At 42.7% G+C, this 18,674-nt stretch overlaps 1 protein-coding gene across 1 annotated transcript; it reads right to left on the bottom strand.

The window, feature by feature from the left end:
• Positions 1 to 413: 413 nt before the first annotated feature.
• LOC106498881 (transmembrane protein 182-like) lies at positions 414 to 17,735 on the bottom strand. Its single transcript, XM_013960210.2, has 5 exons — positions 17,565 to 17,735; positions 15,004 to 15,121; positions 12,973 to 13,071; positions 10,026 to 10,163; positions 414 to 643 (listed from the first exon to the last, which is right to left on the bottom strand). The coding sequence occupies exons 1-5, from the start codon at positions 17,715 to 17,717 to the stop codon at positions 414 to 416; spliced, it is 738 nt and encodes a 245-aa protein (XP_013815664.1). The 5' UTR covers positions 17,718 to 17,735.
• Positions 17,736 to 18,674: the final 939 nt, after the last annotated feature.

Genomic DNA, 18,674 nt, shown 5'->3' with positions numbered 1-18,674 from the left:
GGGCAGGCCGAGAGTGGTGGCTGGGTTACTGCAGTGAAGACTCTGCCTCGGACTGCAGAGAAAATGGACCTAAAAACTGGCATCTAAGGCTGAATACCAATGTTTCCACACCCGACCTCTGGGCTTTCCCATCACAGGGACAGGCTAGCTACAAAATTCATAAACATGTCTAAATTTCTCCAAAATGTAAAAATTCTGAAGCTGGATTTTCAGCTCAGGGCTGATTTTGAAATGTCAGGATCTGTATGTTCAGTGCTCCAGCCCAGCTCTGTTTAACAGTGAATTTAGTCATGCACCTCTACTGTCAATTATAGCTACAAAAAAGATCTAGTCCTCAAAGCTTGGGTGTATTATTTCATTACAAGGAGCACCACCGATTTTCTCAGAGGCTTTCTCAGCATTGCAACTTTCTCTTACTCCAGGGACTTCATAATGTCTCTGCCAACAAGATAGAAGAGAAGTCCAGACAGTAAAACCAAGGGCACTCCTGCTGCAGCAAACATGAACGACCACCCGTAATACACGTGTACGGGCACATCGTCCATGCACTTCTCACTTCTCTCCAGGAGAATGTACTTCTGCAGATCAGCTGCAAACTCCTTCCACATCACAAACAGAAATACAAGCAGCAGAAATAAGCATCCTAGAAAGAGAGACAAAGACCAGTTATTCTCAGACCGTGACCAGCACATGAAATATAGAAATTAAATTGAAACAGACTGCAACAGATTTCCATCTATTCTTGCAGGTCCCTTGCATTAAAACTTAATGATGCAGTATTCACAGAATTGCTCTTCAAATTCCCATGAAAACCAAACCCACTCTGCATGGGAGAAATCCACTGCTAACACGATCTACTTCTGAGCCATCGGCACGTACAAGTGATACCACGTGCTCTTGCCACCTTGATGTCACCTTCTGACTTTGCCTGCTGGGGTTCCCAGGCCCAGAGCATTGCTTAGGGCACGGTTACAGCTGGAGATGGTAATGATGCAATTATCAGAAACAAGGCTGATTTTCACAATATGGGATCCACATTGGGCTAATTCTGGATTCCCATTTTAGAGACAGGTTGTTTTGTCTTTTTTTTTTTCCCTAAGATGAGTTATGATGAGAGACTAAGACTTACTTTTTCCTTTACTGAGAGGAAAAATCTACTACTCTGAGTCCTATCAGATCCAATTTCCATCAGAAATGCAAAGATATGGGGATTTGTTCTGCTGGTGGCAAGCTTTATTTGGCACAGAAACTGCTCTGCGCTGGAGCTACACCCCAGCACCGGCCGACCAAGCAGAATTCACGGCAGACACCGGAGCGGCTGCTGCAGCCCTCGGGAGTTTCCCTTCACCTCTTGTGTTACTCTTGCTTAAACCCAGCTTTGCAACCAACTATTAAAACACATGGCAGGGAGTACAGAGGATCCTATTTCATGGAGAAATAAAACATAATAAAGTGGAAGAGGCATATAGCCATGATGTATCAATCTCAGATTAGCTATTTAATAATAGAATAATAAACAGCTTATACAATGTGGCTAGAAGGTCTTTTTATGGCACAGCATTGGCAAGTGATACTCTGTTCAGCCTCCTCTCCACCTAGATGGAAGAACGGCAGAGGCCGCGCTCAACTCTGAGCAGCAAGTTCAAGGTCAAGGCCTCGTTTAGGGAGGGTGAGGTCTCGGAGGTCTTGCAAGCTGCCTGTGACCCAAATAGCAGATCTCTCAGGAGACCTACTGGTCTCGTATTTCCATATTCATACATGTAGAAGACTTTATGAGGTCAGATCTTACAAGAAGAGTTCAGTCGCTTCTGAAAACCACATGAAGAACAAACATCTCCGTGACCTCATGCTGCCCAGAATGGATTTATGGACTTAGGTATCTTAATAGGAACCTTCTTTCCCCATAATTCAAAATGATGATGATAAGAGGATGCAGGTCTACCTCCCCTGTATGAAACAGGTGACAAAAAACTAGTGCGGTCCCAATATTATCTACTGTGTCACATTTAAGAATATATACAGCATATTTAAAAGTCAACATATATTAAAACTAAATAGTGATGGTGTGATGACAGATCTGAAATTACTCCAGTAACGTCTGATATTGCTACTTCACAAGTAGAACCTTGCTATATTTAAACATTAACCATATAACATATATATATGCACATATATATGCATACATATTTGAAAGAAACACAGCATCACAGATAATATTTTTATACTAGAAGTGAACAGTTCAAAATTAATTTAATTGACAAGTTACCATATAGTTCTGTTGGGGTGTTGTAGCTGCTGTTGCATTTAATTTCTCCCTTGCAGTTTTTTAATGAAAGGTAGCTGGTACTGTATTTAATTATTCTTCCTGGCAGCTTCTGAACTGAAAAACTCAGCTTCCAGGCTAAGCAAAGAAAGCAAGTAAAGTTTGGCATTGACATTTCTGCTTAGCAATGGCGGTTCCTGAAACCCAGGTCAGAGAAAACATGCCAGGGCTTAACTATATTTTTGAAGCCTATAAGAAAATCTGTTGTTAGAAACCACTGCTTCACATCTTGTAGCCTAAAATGAGACTTATATGAAGGTACAGAGGTTTCAAAATATTCTTCAATTAATCCTCACCATATGTTATGCAAAAGTTGAAGGTCCCTAGCCTGAGCTGTCATGTTTATTAAAGTGTCTCCTATATCCTAGGACTTGAACTCGAATCTTAATAATCAAGAATTTGTGTAACCATACAAATATACTTTACATCCCAGCACTCTGTTGTTTCAAATCATTCCCCCTTATATAGAAAAGTCCTTATGTTTACTGAAAAGGCAGGCTAGGAGTTAAATACCAGCTGTTAGTTCATTGAGATTTTGATACCACTTGAAATTAAGTGCACAAATAAATATTTTACACTTAATATGATAGTTGCATGCTTAAAATACCAACTACTCTACTATAAGAAAATGATTGAATATTTAATAGTCACATGTTCTTTACAAAATACAATATATTGATAAGAAGGCAATTAAGTCTTTATTACTGATGTAATTTAAAATTAAACTAATTAGATAGCAACTGAACCTTGAAAACTGCTCTTTTAAAGATCAATTTATATTTCATTAACTTATAATACCTACCGTAATAGACACAAATAAAAAAATAGTCTCTGAGGGACAGAGGACATGGGTACAATACATTATTTTCTAGAGTTTTCTTGCATCTACTTTTCTTTAAAAAAACAAGTTTTTTTATGCATAGGGGAACTACTGAAGCCTATTCTACATCCTTACAAGACCTATTTGCAACAGCCCCTGCTCCCCCTGGCTGTTGCACATGACCTTGCCCATGCTGAATGCCTCCGGTTTGTCTTCCCTCTTTGGGTTCTACCCAAAGTTTCCCAAATCTGAGGGTGCTACCTGGACCAGCATCAAGCCAGAAGACATGCCACTCGAGCACCAGCCGTACCACTGCCCGGGGTCTGTCCTCAACCAACGGCTGATTTTCGCAGCTGCAGGAGCTCAGTATCTCCGCAACCTCTATCTCCTGTAAAGCTCGGCTGAAATGGGCCAGTCCATAGGAAAAATCATGGGGCTAAAGAGAATCACAGGCAGGCAGAAAATAATTTAGTCCCAGGACAACTGAGGTATTGCCTAAGTCTCATTTATTTAGGAAATCAGACTAAAATCTATCTATCTGCCCATTTCTTAATTATAAAGGTGAAGGGACTTCAGTCAGTGGCTGCTAGCACAGGATCCCAGAGACACACATGAAGAGAAGGGTGGAAATTGTGCGCTGAGGTTACCAACGTGCTAATGAGCAGGGAGCCAGCCCCTCTGGTCTCACCGGGAATAGTGCCAGATCTCAATATTGAAGGATTTATTATTAAACAGGTACTGGAGGTGATGGCACAGCCACAACAGCAGAATCTAAATTAAGAACACTTTAACACTCTGTGAAACATGACCAAAAAATGTAAAGTAAGCAAATTCTTCTCTAGAAAACCTACAGCTGAGTAACAGGAGTCCCTGGGATTTACAGACTCTCTAAAAGGAGGAAAGACAGTAAAAAGGACAATGAAATTTAAAAACAAACACGGAAGTGCAGAAAGGAGAGCTGATCGAAAATTTGGGGGCAACATTTTTTCTACAAAAAACACTTTCTTGGAGCAACAAAAAGTATTCACAAATGTGTCTAAAATCTGTCATACCTTTAGGCATTAAAAATGATCGGTTTGCAGTGAGAATATCAGGATGGTTCACTTCCCTATTTTCAAGGTAAGTGTTTGGCATTTTTATTTTCAAATGATATTTTATCTTGAATTTTTCATAAACTTCTCCCTTAAATAAGTCTCACTTTACCACATCCTTTTGGGGGCTTTCTGTTTCAGTAATAGCTGAAAGACATGTTCGTTCTATTCCAGCCACAAATGACTTTCTATATACATAGATAGATTTCTTCTTGTCTTGGTCAGCAAACTGAAAAAAATCTATATTTTTTTGCCCAGCTCTACTGAGAACCAAAACTGGAGTCAACACACCTGCCCCAGATGCTAGCAGAGGGAGCAGAAAGGTCACGGGGACATTGCATTCTTCGGATTTTAACTGCAGAAATCAAACAGGGATGAATAAAAATTGATCAGACTTAGAGTCTTGACATTTACACAGCGACTATAATGCCATAAAACGCTTGCGTAGCTCCAGATGAAGAAAAGAACAGGAACAGGTGTTGCACCGAGCAGAGGAACCACTCTGGGGTCAGGCTAAGGAAGCGGCGATAGGATATGGAGATTGTTTTGCTGCAGATGAGCTTTCTGCTAATAGTTAGAAGCGTGGAGCCAGGCTGGCAGATGAAGAGGTTACTAAGGCAGGCAGAAATTTCCTCCTGGAGAGCAGAGTGGTGGTGTCTCCACCGTTGCGCGTTGGGTTTTGGTAAGTGCAAGCGACAGGCTTGTCAAACGAGACAGTCCCTGCGTTCCTCCTAACAGCTCTGTGGTTTCTGCTGGCTACAAAATTAGCAAAGTGATCTCTCTCTTTCTCTCCCTTTCCCGCTTTGCTCTATTCATTAGGCTGGTATGGAAAAAAATTAACTGTGAAACTCAGGCTCGATGCTGATGAGGTCAATGGCATCTTCTGGGGAGGGGCTAATTGCGAGAAAATTGAAGTGGGGTATTAAATCTTTCTCCTTCGCACACGACTGACACCATCTAGGGGCTAACTGCAGGACAACTAACCCCTGGCGCTCAATCTTCCCTTTCCAAAGGAGAGTCGCACCTTAATTGTGAGTAAATTGGAGTCTGTCTTTTTCTTTCTCTCACTTTTTATCCTTGTGACACCTTTATAGCTGCTAATTGTAGAGACAGGTGAATGAACTCAATCTTTAACTCTTATTCTGAGGAAGCTACTAAACTTTCATATAATCTGCTAATTACAAGAAAAATGAACTTTGACCATTAGCAGCTCATTTGCCTTTCTCACTAGTTGCCTCTTAAAGATGGTAATAATAAGAAAATGGAACGCTGACCTTAAGCAGTCTTTCCAGAAATGTTAGCTTTTGCTGCACGTGAAAAGCCCAAGAACTGCCAAACAGGAGAATTCTTGATTTGGGAAGAGGAACCTGAGCATAAAACTCAGCAGTTTCCAGCCATAAGACTGTCAAAAGAGGCTTTTTTTTTAATGTAGTAATCAACTAGCGTTGAAGAGCAGATTGACCTGCACACACACACGTTCACAGTATTCCTCTCACAGGACCACTGCGCGTTGCCTGAAGCCCAGGAGTGGTTGGCTGGAGCCTGTTGCTCACTGGAAACGTCCCTCTATCGTAGCAACCTGGTCCGAGGGCAGCTGTGCAAAAATGAGAGCACACCTGGGTGTACCCCGCAATCGGGTATGTCGTAAAAAGAGCACTGGGATCACAATGGCTGGGAGACATATAGACTATATGTTTAACCGTATACATGTGCTTTCTAGTATAAGGAGAGCTCGTAACGAGCTCCTGTTTATGCTGCTTAACTTTACCCGTGACAGATATTCTCACTGCTTGCTTTGAAAACTTCCTGGATGTTCATCATTTGTTTGTATGTTTTCTCCAGAATATCTTCCTCACTCTTGTCCAAGTTGTCAGGTTGATTTCAGGTCATTTCTTCACTTAAACCTACTGCTTTGCAGCTGATCCAAAGCTAATTACAGCAGCACTGCAGGCTCAGTAATTCCCCTAGGTCTGGAGGAAGGATACCCTTACTTTTAAACTTGGTTGCTAAAATGCCCAAAGGAAACGAAAACTGAGGAGCACAAGTTCAGCAAAGTGGATTCATCTTAAGAATTTAAACACTGTTTCCAGCAGATACAGTGTTCACCCACCTTCTCGGTGTCAATGCAATTATAATTAATCATATTGTCATCTGCCTATTGAAACAAGTTAAAATTAGTCACCGGATAGTAACTTTCTTCCCACTGGAAGTGCTGAAGCCAAGTCGGAGATGTCAAATGGTAGAAAGGCAAGCAACGGGCTCGTTATTTGCTCATGCATTTTGAAGCAGCTTGGCAAGGATAAAGGCTTCGTTGGTGAAATAGATGTACCAACGCAACTAGCAGTAAATGTCAGGCAGGATCCGGCTGTATTTCCTGAGTCACCCAGCAGAGGAAACCAAGGGAGATGGCCTGGTTTTTTGGAAAGAGCTCTCAGAAATACCACCCACTGAGCACTACATTTGTTACGGTAGCTGGCAGACTATCAGATTTGTCCTTTTGAAAGTACAGTAAATAAAGGGCATCTTGGAAAGAAAACCCAAAGAAATCTGACTGAGTCATAAAAACTTCACCCTAACACACTGAAACCACCACCCCCCACCCCCCAAAATGGAGGGACACACTAAAATCCTTGAAATAATTTAGAGCTGGGAGCCCATCTCTGCTGCCAGTGCTGCCCTGGAAGGAAACGTGCTCCTCAGGAGCTCCATACAGTAATATGTGTTTTAAAGGAAAATGCTCAGTTCTGCAAGCGATAGCAGTTTTATTAGCTGTACTATCAGAAGACTTGAAAGTATGACTACGTATGACTACGTAAGACTGTGTTAGAAGACTTGAAGTGTGCACCTCACTGCTCTGTACGTCTATATAGATTAATAATACGCATGCAAGGTTGAGTGATCAGCTTTCCAAAAGAAATTCAGCAGCATCTGGATAACCATAAATGTCCTTGGGAGCATATTTACACCAAGAATATCTTTAGACCCTTTCAGTGGCTACTGTCTCGTTGCTTTACAAGGATTAACCATGGCTCTAGTTTCGCGATAGTTTTGAGGCAGCCTTAGCGAGGACTGCTGCCGAAAGGGGCCGGCTCGTCTCCCCTCGCAGCCCCGGCTGCATCCGCCGTCCCTCCTGCCTTCTCCTTCACTCCCCCGGAAAAGCAGCTGGAGGGGCAGCACCGGGAAAGCTGGGGCGAGGGGAGAGCAGCACAGCCCACGTTGGCAGCAAGTGGGCCAACGTGACTGCGCTGACCTTGCGATGTCCCGCAGGTCCAGACGTCTCACTCGGATAAAGGGATGTGCAGGGAAGTTAAGGACAGAATAACGCTATATTTTGGGGCACCGGAAGAGTTGGTGGCAGGAGACTCCGGCAGTCTTGGTGCCCAGTCTCGCCATCTAATTGCTAGACCACATCCCTGCTCTACGAAGTGCCAATGTTTTCACACTTCCTCAAGGAGAGATCATTTCTGTAAAGGAGGTTAATTAACACTGACCTACGGGCCATGACTAGAAGACAATATGTGCTTTCTCCTGTATCATCACTCCACATCCTGCTATCCGAAGGAAAGGAACAGCAAGGGAGTTGAAGCTGTATTAAACCTATTGTTCCCACTGCTGAGCACAATTATGCAAAATATTTTTAGAAGGGATAGCAAGAAAATAACCACGGAGGGATGCATCCCCAGGATAGCAGGAAGTCAGTTTCCAGCCGGATGCCGAAGTTTGAAATCAGGATCCCAAAGAAAAAAAAAAGGTCAGTTGAAAGTCTAAGTGAACTTTCCTGAAAATGCTGAAATAATATTACATTCTTTTAGCTTTCATTTAGACTGAAAATACAGCAGTAAGTCTCTTCCAGCTGAACTTATTCCTCCTAATGATAGTTAATAACAATGATTGCTGCTCAGACTGAAACTGCATTAATACAAACTCTATTTCAACAGCAGCATCTTTGTCTAATGCCAAGAGGTTTATGTGATGCATAATCAGCTCTTTTAAAAAGTGTCAAACTCGATGTCCCAGTCTTTTAATCAAAAAGTAGTTGAATAAAGTGCAAAAACAGTGAAAAAAAATGAAATACAGTGATTCAACATTACTCTACTTTCTTTTCTGTGTGATATTTTGCTTCAAATTTTCTTTAAAATCTGGCCAGTGCCAGAATGGTAGAATTCTCATTTTTTCCATTTTGGCAGAAGATTTAGCGTTTTGAAGAAGCAGTGCTTTAATTGGGGTAACCACAAAGTGTCAAATCTAAGAGAATTCAAATACTTGGCCCCAACCTCACAACAAGAGATGACTTTAATTCACATACATGTCAAGTTGCCAATGCCACTCACTAGAAGGCATTGGAGTACCTAACAGGGGTTTTGTAGCAAGACTTCCTGCATTCCCAAATGGAATTCATATGTGTAAAACCATATAATATTTACCTTTAGAAAAATTAAGCTCAAGCAAGCATTTATTAAACTATATATGAGAGAGATGATAAGCAGATATCCACAGGCTTGCTAGCCATTATTTCAATAACTAAAGACCTGGAGGCAAATGGAAAATTGGACAAAATGCAAAGTGAATTAGCAGAGGCAGGTAGGGCCACATTGATTTAGTGTCTTCTAGATTTTTTAGACAAATAGATAGATGTCATCTAGCTTCATTTGAACAAGCAGCGCAGCTGGTGTCACATGGTTAATTATTAGTACATCTGGAGGAGACAGAGATTAGGAAAGCAACTATAAAATGGATAGGGAGCTAAATAATGGGGAAAATAGCAAAAGGTAATAATGTAAGGGCATGATGAGTTTGGAAGGAGTTTAAAAGGAGTTCTTCTAGGGTCAATTTTCAGACCTCTCTTGTTAAATATTTTCATGAACATTTTCAGCAGAAAAATCTGAGACAGACTAAAAGCCAAAACTGGGAGCAAAGACACTGGCTCTTGTTTGATTCCTGCTGTGTTTGAGGAAGCAGGACCTGGTGCAGGGTCCCTAATTAACTATAATTGTTGCAGAGAAAGGCCTGACTTCATTATGAAGGTCTTCATTTGGCATGGCTCATCTGAGCTTCAACCTTTAACTGTTTAGATTGCAATAAATATGTTTTTCCTAGTTGGAGTCACAGTTATAAATCAACTTACAGTTAAGCCAGTTATCCATTCTCAAAACGAGAAAAGGAAAAAGCCCAAGTTATAGAAAATGGTGATAATTCAGTGGAATAACTTCTAATGCTAGTGGGAATAATGAATACAGGTCAATTTTTAATTCGTTTTCCTGCTTTGATACTGCTTTATCTTTTCAGAGCAGATTAAATATGTCGTCCAAGTTTAAATCATTGGGGATTGCTTCCACTGAGTTTTCAGCTCTGCCAGATGTTAAGAAGAAATACAGGAGAGGTCCAAATATGAAGACTGCTTACAGGAGCGGAGCGGAGCTCGCTACTGCCCAGGGTTATTGTGACCGTGGACTCTGCTGAAATACGGAGCTCTGCACCTCTGGGTTGCACAGGAGGCTCAGAGCTCGGCAGCAGAAAAAGCAAAAGCGTATTTCCCAAGCCCCAGACTCTCTAGAACTAAGGGCTACCTTGCTAAGGCTCGATGGAGCATAGCAGTTCGTTCCTAGCCGAGAAAGGGGGAGGGAATCACTTATTCGGAGTCAGCGCTTCTCATCGGCGTGCCGCGCTTTCTCCAGGAGCGCCTCATTACCCGCGTGCCTCCCCTTCGCGTGCACGCGCGTGCACCAAGGGGGGACGCGGGCTCCGCATCCCAGGCGCGCGGATATCCAATTACCGGGGCTTGGCAGCTTACCAGCGGCGAGGAGGAATCCGCCCCCGACTTTGTAGAAGCGGGGGTTGACAAAGGGCACGCCGCACACCAGCAGGAACCCTCCCACCAGGCTGGCAGCCACGGCCACGGTGATGAACGCCGTCCAGAAGCCTCTGTACACTGCACAGGCGAGAAGAATACAGTTACGGGAAAGGAGAGGGATCCCACGTAGTCGGACCGGGTTTCAGACAGCTGCGCAAGGCTGATGCGTGTGACACCAGCCTCGGCGACAATAAAAGCAATAACCTTGCTGTAATGAATGCTGGGATTAGGAGCAGGGTCTTCAGTAGAGAGCTGTTGCTCGTGTTGAGAAGAGCTGTATCTCGCATTTTACTAACTCCCTGCAGGGGCATGGAGAGAACATGCCCAGAACCGGTGCAAGTTTGAGTTGCATGGCCTGCCCCAAATAATGGGATTGGACCGAGTGCAAGAAGTTGAAAGGGTCAGTGAGAAAACCGTGTCACCAGAGGGTTCAAAATGTGAGAGTAAAGGACACCACACTTAGCTGTGCTTGTGGGAGAGGGAAGAGTCTGGCAAGGAAGAAACTTGAAGAGAGATATGGAATCAGATCATATCATTTTCCATTTCAATTAGCCCCTTTGGGAGGCCCCAAGTTCTTGATTTTAAATAAAGTCAGTTTTTGTTAGCTGCAGAGCAGGGCTGCACTGAAAGCAGGAGCTCACAGTTCCCCCCACTAATGGCCTTGCTGGACTCCAAATCACAGATCAGGGCAGGAGACCCAGCTGCCCTTACAGCTGCTGCATTTTGGGGTTTCTGCTGTGACTCCAAGCAACTGTGCTCATTAGAGGCAAGCACGTGTCGGAGCCGTTTTCCCATCGCTTCGAATGGGACTGGGCCCACTGATTTCTGTCTCTGAGTTGCCAAGTCTCTTCCCCTCAATACCCCAAAGCTTGGCCAAAGGCAGCGATCTTCAAGTGAAAACCTTCTGACGTCCTACTCCCCTGACATCCCCAGTCCTCTCAGACCATCGCTTCTCGCTCTGCCTGTTGCTTTCCAGAAGAAATAGTCGCAAAGATTGGAGCTGAGCAGGAGCAAACGGGTCATTCTGAACCGATTCACACTTGAAAGAAAGATGATACGTTTTGCTCGTTTTAAACCATTTTGTCAGGAGAGCCACTTAGGAAAAGATAAGTATCTTCAACTCTCCAAAACCACAGAATTCATTTTTGTGTTTAACCTCGCCTCACCCGCTTCTCTCGGGGAGCCTAAGAGGCTGCAGAGAAGGCAGAATTAACTCCGGAAGAGGCAATGGCTGGAGGACCTCTCTTCTTGGATTGCCTCCTCTTTTGTCATAATTTACGTGCGAGTGACGAGTGGTTCGAATTAAGTAAGCGAGGCGCACCGGGAAGGTCCGTCTGCACCTCCCTGGCTCAGGAATGATGCTTTCGGCCTCTCCGGCCGATCTGGCTGCAGCCGGTGGCAGAGGGATTTCTGAGAGGCCGCTGCAGAGGGGTTTTGTGGCAGGGCTGACAGACGGGGACAGATGGCTCAAGGGCCCTTTATTTAGTACGGAAAAATTAGTGTGTTTATTAGCAAGATCATTCAGAAACTAGACATCATGACGGTCTCTCACAGGCAAAAAAAATCCCCGTGCTTAACCTGGATGTTTGTTATACAAAGCCTGAAACAGGCTACTCTTTTTACTGTTGACAAGTTTCTCGTATCCATTTTATATTGCAGCATGTTCCCCGAGGCAGGAATCTTACACAGCAGAGCAAAAGAAATAGCTACTCTCCCTCAAACACTCCTACTGACAAATATTTTTTTTAATTAATTCCTCATAAAAAAAATAAAAATAAAAAAGGTACTGCTAAAGGCTAAGGAAAAGGTCAAGATGTTTGTTTGTGCAGCATGCCTGCCCCAGATCCCCAGAGGCAACGCAGAGTGATGCACACTATTTAAAGAAATCAATTCATTTCAAAAAAGATCATTGAATTAATTCTAGCTGCTGCCACCAATTTAGCAAATTAAAATTCCTAACAGCAGCTGATTCATTAAAGAACTCTGAAAATACAGAGAAACATAAATAAAAAGGGAACCAGTTGAAAGGAAAGCTCTCCAGCCATGTTGTATTCGGTGCATTAAAAATAAGTCACTCATTTATGTGGGTCTTCTAAGAACTTGCTGTTCAACTGATTTTTCAATGATTGTTTATCTCGCCTTGTAACTAATCAGCACTAGGGCTCCCAGGAAGCAGACACTGGAAGTGAGTCGGTGCTGGACTGCCACAAGCCCAACCCAGGAGCAGTATTTTCCATTGCCTCCCTGCTTGGCCATATGCAGGCTCTGGCTTTGGTCACAGAGCAGAAGCCCTTTGCCTCGGTGGCTGAGGTGGGAGAGGAGAGGATGGATTTAGCACGGTCCCTCGCTGTTGGGAGTAACTGCCGGGGTACCCTAAAGGAAGGTGCACTGCTCACAGCACAGCACGTTTTGGGCTGGAGGACAGAAGATGTAGGAGCACACCAGCCACAGTTTGCTCGCTGCTTGGGGTGGTTGGACAAAGCCTGACCATCTTGTAAAGGAGCTTTCCAAAAGCCTTGATCACACTTTCCTCTTCTTCCCCAGAATAAAGGCTGGTGAGCAGCTGTGCTCCACTAGAAAGTGCATATGGAGTTTCACTGTCATATGGGAAGATACAATTTATGGCATCCTTCTGCCCAGCTGCTTTCATCGCGGTCATAGATCCAGCTGCTCCCCTTGCCTTAGCTGTGGCCAATGGAAGTAGCTGCTGTACAGCCACCAAGGGCCTTAAATTAGGGGACTAAACAGTATCTGGCAAACTCTTACACAGACTATAGAAAGGCAAATACATTCTTCTTCTTCCCCACACATATTTGCAATGAAAGAAACACTGATGTACACAAATTTTTTGGAAAAGGAGCTGTTGGGGAACAAGTAAGGAACCTACCTGCAGTTGTATCGTACGAAGGATGAGGAAAAGGGCCAAGAGCAACAGGCATGGGAAACAGGTAGCCATGCATGCAGTACTTGGGATGTGCTTGGCTAGCTGAAAAAGAATAAAAACAACAACAAAAAAAGTTGGTTTTATTTTATGCAAAATCATAGCCATACTATTCAGATAACAAGTGTCCTATTCTCAAAACCTACTAAACAGTCACTGAAGTCAGAAGCCTGGGGAGTAAAGTAGAAGATGAGTAAGTTGTGGTTAGAAAGAAGAGAAGGAAGAGTAATGATAGAGGGGAGATATAACAGGATCCGAGAATGCTACCCATACAGTGCCATATCTTCATAAACTGAGTCTGAGGCAGCTATAAATCATGAAACATAGAGTAGCTCAAATTAGTGTCTATATTCCCATTGCTATTTTCCTCCAGAAAACTGTCATACTCCCTGGAAAGGGCTAAGATTTTTGGGTACTGGAACAAGCTACCTTACAAGATCTCTGGTTTGTGAGAAAGGGAAGCACAATTAGAATGGAAGTGCCCCATCAATATTAATACCACTGAGGCTTATCATGATTAACGGTAATAGAATGAATGTTAAATGAATTAATTAATGGTTGGCCACTTATTTAAATATGTTCCCCAGCTCAAAGGAACACTTTATAATAGGTGGACATTAGTTCATGCTAAATTGACTATGGAATACCTATTGAATTAATTATTACATCCATGAGAGCAGCAAATTAATTTGCCATGATCAATCCTATTATAATAAATACCTAAAGAAGTAATAAAAATTTGCCTGTTATCAGAAAGAGTCATTTTACTTCAGGTAACATGATATTATATAATGTATTTCCTTATAATGTAATTAGATGGTAAATTCCCTCTCTTGAGCCTTTCTTTTTTTTTTTTAACAAAAAACTTCTGTATGAAAAACCTCAATTTTTCTATTGGTCAGTGGCAGGAACTGTTTCTAAAAGATGTTATGAGGAATGGAGGTCAGGGACTGAAGGACAGTGAAATTATCTGAAATTTCAGTCACCGTGGAGTAAATTTATTGTGGGAACCTGCCTTATTTTCATACAAATCTCCTACGCAATCATGCTTCTCCGCAGCCCTGCGTGCATCTCTTGGACAACCGAAGCAGCCCGAGCACAGTGAAACCGCACCACGTGGGGAGACCTGGGCTCCCGCTGACGCATCTCGGTGAGCCCACCTCCCGCAGGCTCGTCCTTGAAAGGAGACGTGTCACTGAAAACGGCATCCAGCAAAAACCGCAGGGTCTGTGACGGCCGGAGCGAGCATCGCTTAACGATGCAGGGCTGTGAGTGACTGCTAATTGCATGGCTGGAGGCCTTCTGGAGGTCAAGGCTTATGCAGTGTTGAAAACCTTTGCAGACCTTATTTTAGAGCTTTTTTTTTTTTTTTCCCCCGATACTTCTCTAAGGTTGTAGCATCCCAGGGAGACGCTGTCCTCTAATTATTCACCGCATGTTCAGCCAGGCCTGTCGGCTGCCGGCAGAGGCTGGTGCCAGGCAGTACGTGTTGCGTGGTGGTTTTATTTGGTTGCTTTTTCTGGTGTGAGCACCTGATTCACTGGGCCAAGACCCCACGCTTCGTTGCACATGGGCCACCAATCAGCACCAACTGGTGTCTCAGAAGAGATTTCAAATTTTCCTTCAATTTTTGAAGATGTGAATGTAATTTCAGAAAAAAAATGATTTTTCATCAATCCCTGTTTGTTCACAGTGAAATCATTGCACATGTAATTTCAACGACCTTAAAAAACAAAACAGGTAAGATTTTTTTCTTTTCAAAAAAAAAAAAAGATCTTGGGTGCCTAAAAACATGAACACATTTGGGTATGGTTCTCTATTATAGAGTTTTACTCGCTTGCTATTCAGATTATGACTGAACTCTAAAAATACGACAGGGTGGAGTCAGAGGTTCGCAATGGCAGTGCTGACGTGAGCCTACAGCAGCAATGTGCTCAGGGGAATTAACAGCAACGCCGGCCAGCCGGCAGTACTCACTGTACCAGAAGCTCCAGATGGTCCCCACGTCGCCTTCACCGAAGAACCAGCACCGCCAGAAGAAGCCCTCATGATGGAAAGTGAGGATCTCCTTTCTGACCTCAGTCAGCGTTTCAGCCTACAGGAGAACAAAAACCAGGCTGATAAGGGGGCGATCGCTGCACGTGTGGAATGAGCCTTTGGCTTAGCGGGTTGTGGGTTGCGTTATTTGCTGGGGGGCTTGTTGTTGTTGTTTGGGTTGGTTTGGGAGGAGTTGGGGAACGAGAGACAGCTGCTTCGCTGGGCTTCCTGCCTCATCAAAATTACAGACCAGAGCAACATTTTAGCCTCTCGAACTGAATGGCATCAGTAATTTTAGGGGTGACCCAAGCAACAATGCTGATGTCCTTCCTACTGTGTACACTCTGCAGGAGCCACGTGTGGTCTTGCTTAATCCCCAGAGGACAACCCAGCTTTAAAACTCCTGCTGGGCCTCTTCCAAACATCAGCCCAAAGTTTTTCTCCTTTCTCTCCATCTGCCTAGCCCTGCAGAAGTTGTACACAGTTTATGTAAGACAGAAATTACTCTTTGCATATAACAGTCTTCTCATGAACAAGGCTAAGAACATAGACAAATATTCCTTTTCTGGTCAGTCCACCTCAACCCACAGACCAGACCTGCAAAAGCAAGGCTGAGGTCTTTCCAGAAGGGAGGATATTGCAATATAAGTCCTGGATTAGTTACCAAAAACTTATTAAAGCTATACCTAAAAATTTTATCTTTGTCACAATTCGATAAAGGAGACGTGACTGTCAAAAATATCTGTGGAGGACAGAGAAAATCCTTACAGGATTAGACCCTGCAGCTGTGAAGTGAAGAAAGGAGCTGGGACTCGACGAGGAGGTATTAGATGATACTTCCCTTGTCTTGAAGTCTTCATGCACCAAGTTATGACAGTTTCTGGAGCTCTGACCTGATTCTCCTTTTACTTTCAGAACAAAATACAAACTATGGCAAGGGTACGTCATCAGATGGTTGTCTGCTGACACTGCCTCTACGGCATATTTAACCACTGTTTGGCAGAAATTCAAGATCATCATTATCTGTTAGGGATAGACTTTGCCAGCTTAAGAAAGGTTGGAGAAGGTAAAAGCACAGCCTGTGGTAACAGAATCGTCAACAACAATTCAAGTGTCTGCAGTAGAAATAAAATATCTCAGAGGAAAGAATAAAAGCTGTTCCTGTTTCTGCCTGGCACTTTTGAAGTCACTCTGCCTTAGCGTTAGGCAAGCTAACACTATGCCAAGAGCACATCTTAACAGCCTGAGATGTTTATTTTGTGTAGTGCAACATCTCTAGTCTCTCCACTTCAAAAGATAATAGCACAAACGAAAATCTGAAACAATTAATGTCATTTCCTAAGTGCACAAGAACAGAGCTGCACTGCTCTGGCCATTACACGCTGCCACCGCCGGGGTTTTATTGTGCTGCTTTACACAGTAAAGACAATGTGTTCGGCTAGGCGGTCGTTCTCTCATAATTTTTTTCAATAGAGAGAGCAATTTGGAAACATGGTTCAAGCAACCAGTGTCCTACATTTGATTATGAGATTCTGAAACTAAAGAGAGTATTTCATGCTGGCATCCCAACGCTCACCAAATGTGACTCAGCACACCAGGAAAAAAATCAAACCTAACTTGATTGAACTTGGAAATTACAAAAAAGACTGCATAGAACAAGGATCCTTCTGTCATTTTTTAATTGAAACCGCACATTGATAGGCACAAAAGTATTTTTGAAGAGCAGGAGGTTCAGGGAACTGGTCTGGTTGTTATTTCATTGAACAGTTAGACAGTAGCAAGATCAGCTAAAATCAAGCTTTCTAAAAGGATCTATAAATAAGCAATATTAGAAGCTAGCAATAAAATACCAGTTGCAACTATAGGAAACATAACAAAACTGTCTTGAAAATTACATTTCCTGCTAACTAAAATCCTATATTAAACTTAATTTTAGAATATACAGATCTTTTGATGTTAAATGGAAAGGAATTCTTGTCTACTCTCTTTTATGCATTTGATGTTCACTTTTGTTTTCTCTCTGCACTGTAGTCGTATCACTTGAGATTTAACTGATTGCCAAGTTCTGCACTTTAAAATATGAACTATTTTTAAATGAAGAAACTACAGCGGGAAAAATAGTTTAATGGCAAATATCAGGAGATATCTTTTGTTTTTAGAAGCAAATGCTGTCAACAAGTAAAGCTATTACATTTTTGTTTTTCATTCTCTAACATTAATATCTGCCAGGATACAGAAGTGCTGATTTTAATGGTTTCCTAGAGATTACTTCAGTCAGAATGCTAGATACTATGAAAACGCTGGTTCTGATTACAAAGTTAGCTCAAGCTGAGTTTCTACATTAGTGGGTCACATTCAATAAGCACAGATATTATCACAGATTCAAAACTGCCAGCACCCAAATTTAAAGTAGTTGTGTTGCCTTTAAGCATATTTATAGCAAATTGTTTAAACAAGTTAACTCTTTCTCTTCCGAAGTAATGCAAGATTTTGGGTTTTACCTCCCCAGTCTGAAGAGTATTATTTCCACGCTCAAAGACTCCACATGTCTCTGTAGCCAGAAGCCAATAATCTGTCCCGAAAGCGATGAGAAACAGCAGAACGCCCGTCCCGCCGAGGAGCCCTGCGACAAAGGCGGCTATTCCAGCCTTCATGGTAGAGCAGGTAGTCAGCAAAACTGAAATTCAGAAAAGAAGAAAAACACCCAAGTATCCAGGGTCACTGGAAGAGGCGGATGAAGAGAAGTGCTATTTTTGGACCCAGATAAGAATCTTTTCATGACTGGTGTGAGTTTCACTGGGCGGTGGGAAAAGGACTAATAAAAGCAGATGACCTGGCATGGCCAAACAGCTGTGGCATTAAAGGAACATGACAAATAGCTGTTGAGACCAAGCAGGAAGATTTCCAAACAGACACACGGCTGCTCATTTTAAAAAAGAGCGGAGCAGAGAGTCTTTAGCTTTGGCCTGTTAGGCAACTTCTATAGGTCACAAGTATTTATTATGCAGAGCTGTCCAGGAAACCAGTTTGTTTTTAAAGCCCTCTGCACGCATGAGATTAGCGTTGAGGCTGTACTCTGCGTGAGCAAATCTGAATCTGAATATTTTTACCATTCCACCAAGGCCACAGTTTCTACAGCCGCTTTTGTGAGATATCTTAAGTTATACCCTCATAACTGCAGTTTAGAAGCGGCATGTCCTGAATTACTTCTTTCCTTCTGTTCCTATTTCCTCTAAAACAAAATGCTAGTTCAGATTTCACAGAAATCCAAGAAATAACATTAAAATGTTGGTAACTCTCTCTCCTAAAATCTTGGTGCTCTCCGATGTGATACAATCATCCCATGCAAACACATTTAAATCAGATGGGTCTACATCTAGCTACATAAGGAGCATTTAAATGAGGTATACGTACCAAGATATCTAGAGAGTCTTGTTATGCAGCTGAAGAAAGATAATCTCTTCTCCACTTTCCTGCTACAAAAGAGTGTAATATATAGCATTCATACCCCTCCCACCACCTAACCATGCTTTGGAAGAAGTGCCTCATTGGGAATGAGAAGATTCCTCCATGGAATTTCATTGCCATTTGGTTCCTAATTTTTTTTTTTT

Source organism: Apteryx mantelli, chromosome 13 (assembly GCF_036417845.1).
Source record: "Apteryx mantelli isolate bAptMan1 chromosome 13, bAptMan1.hap1, whole genome shotgun sequence".
Lineage (NCBI taxonomy): Eukaryota > Metazoa > Chordata > Aves > Apterygiformes > Apterygidae > Apteryx > Apteryx mantelli.
This window is presented reverse-complemented; position numbering and strand designations above follow the sequence as displayed.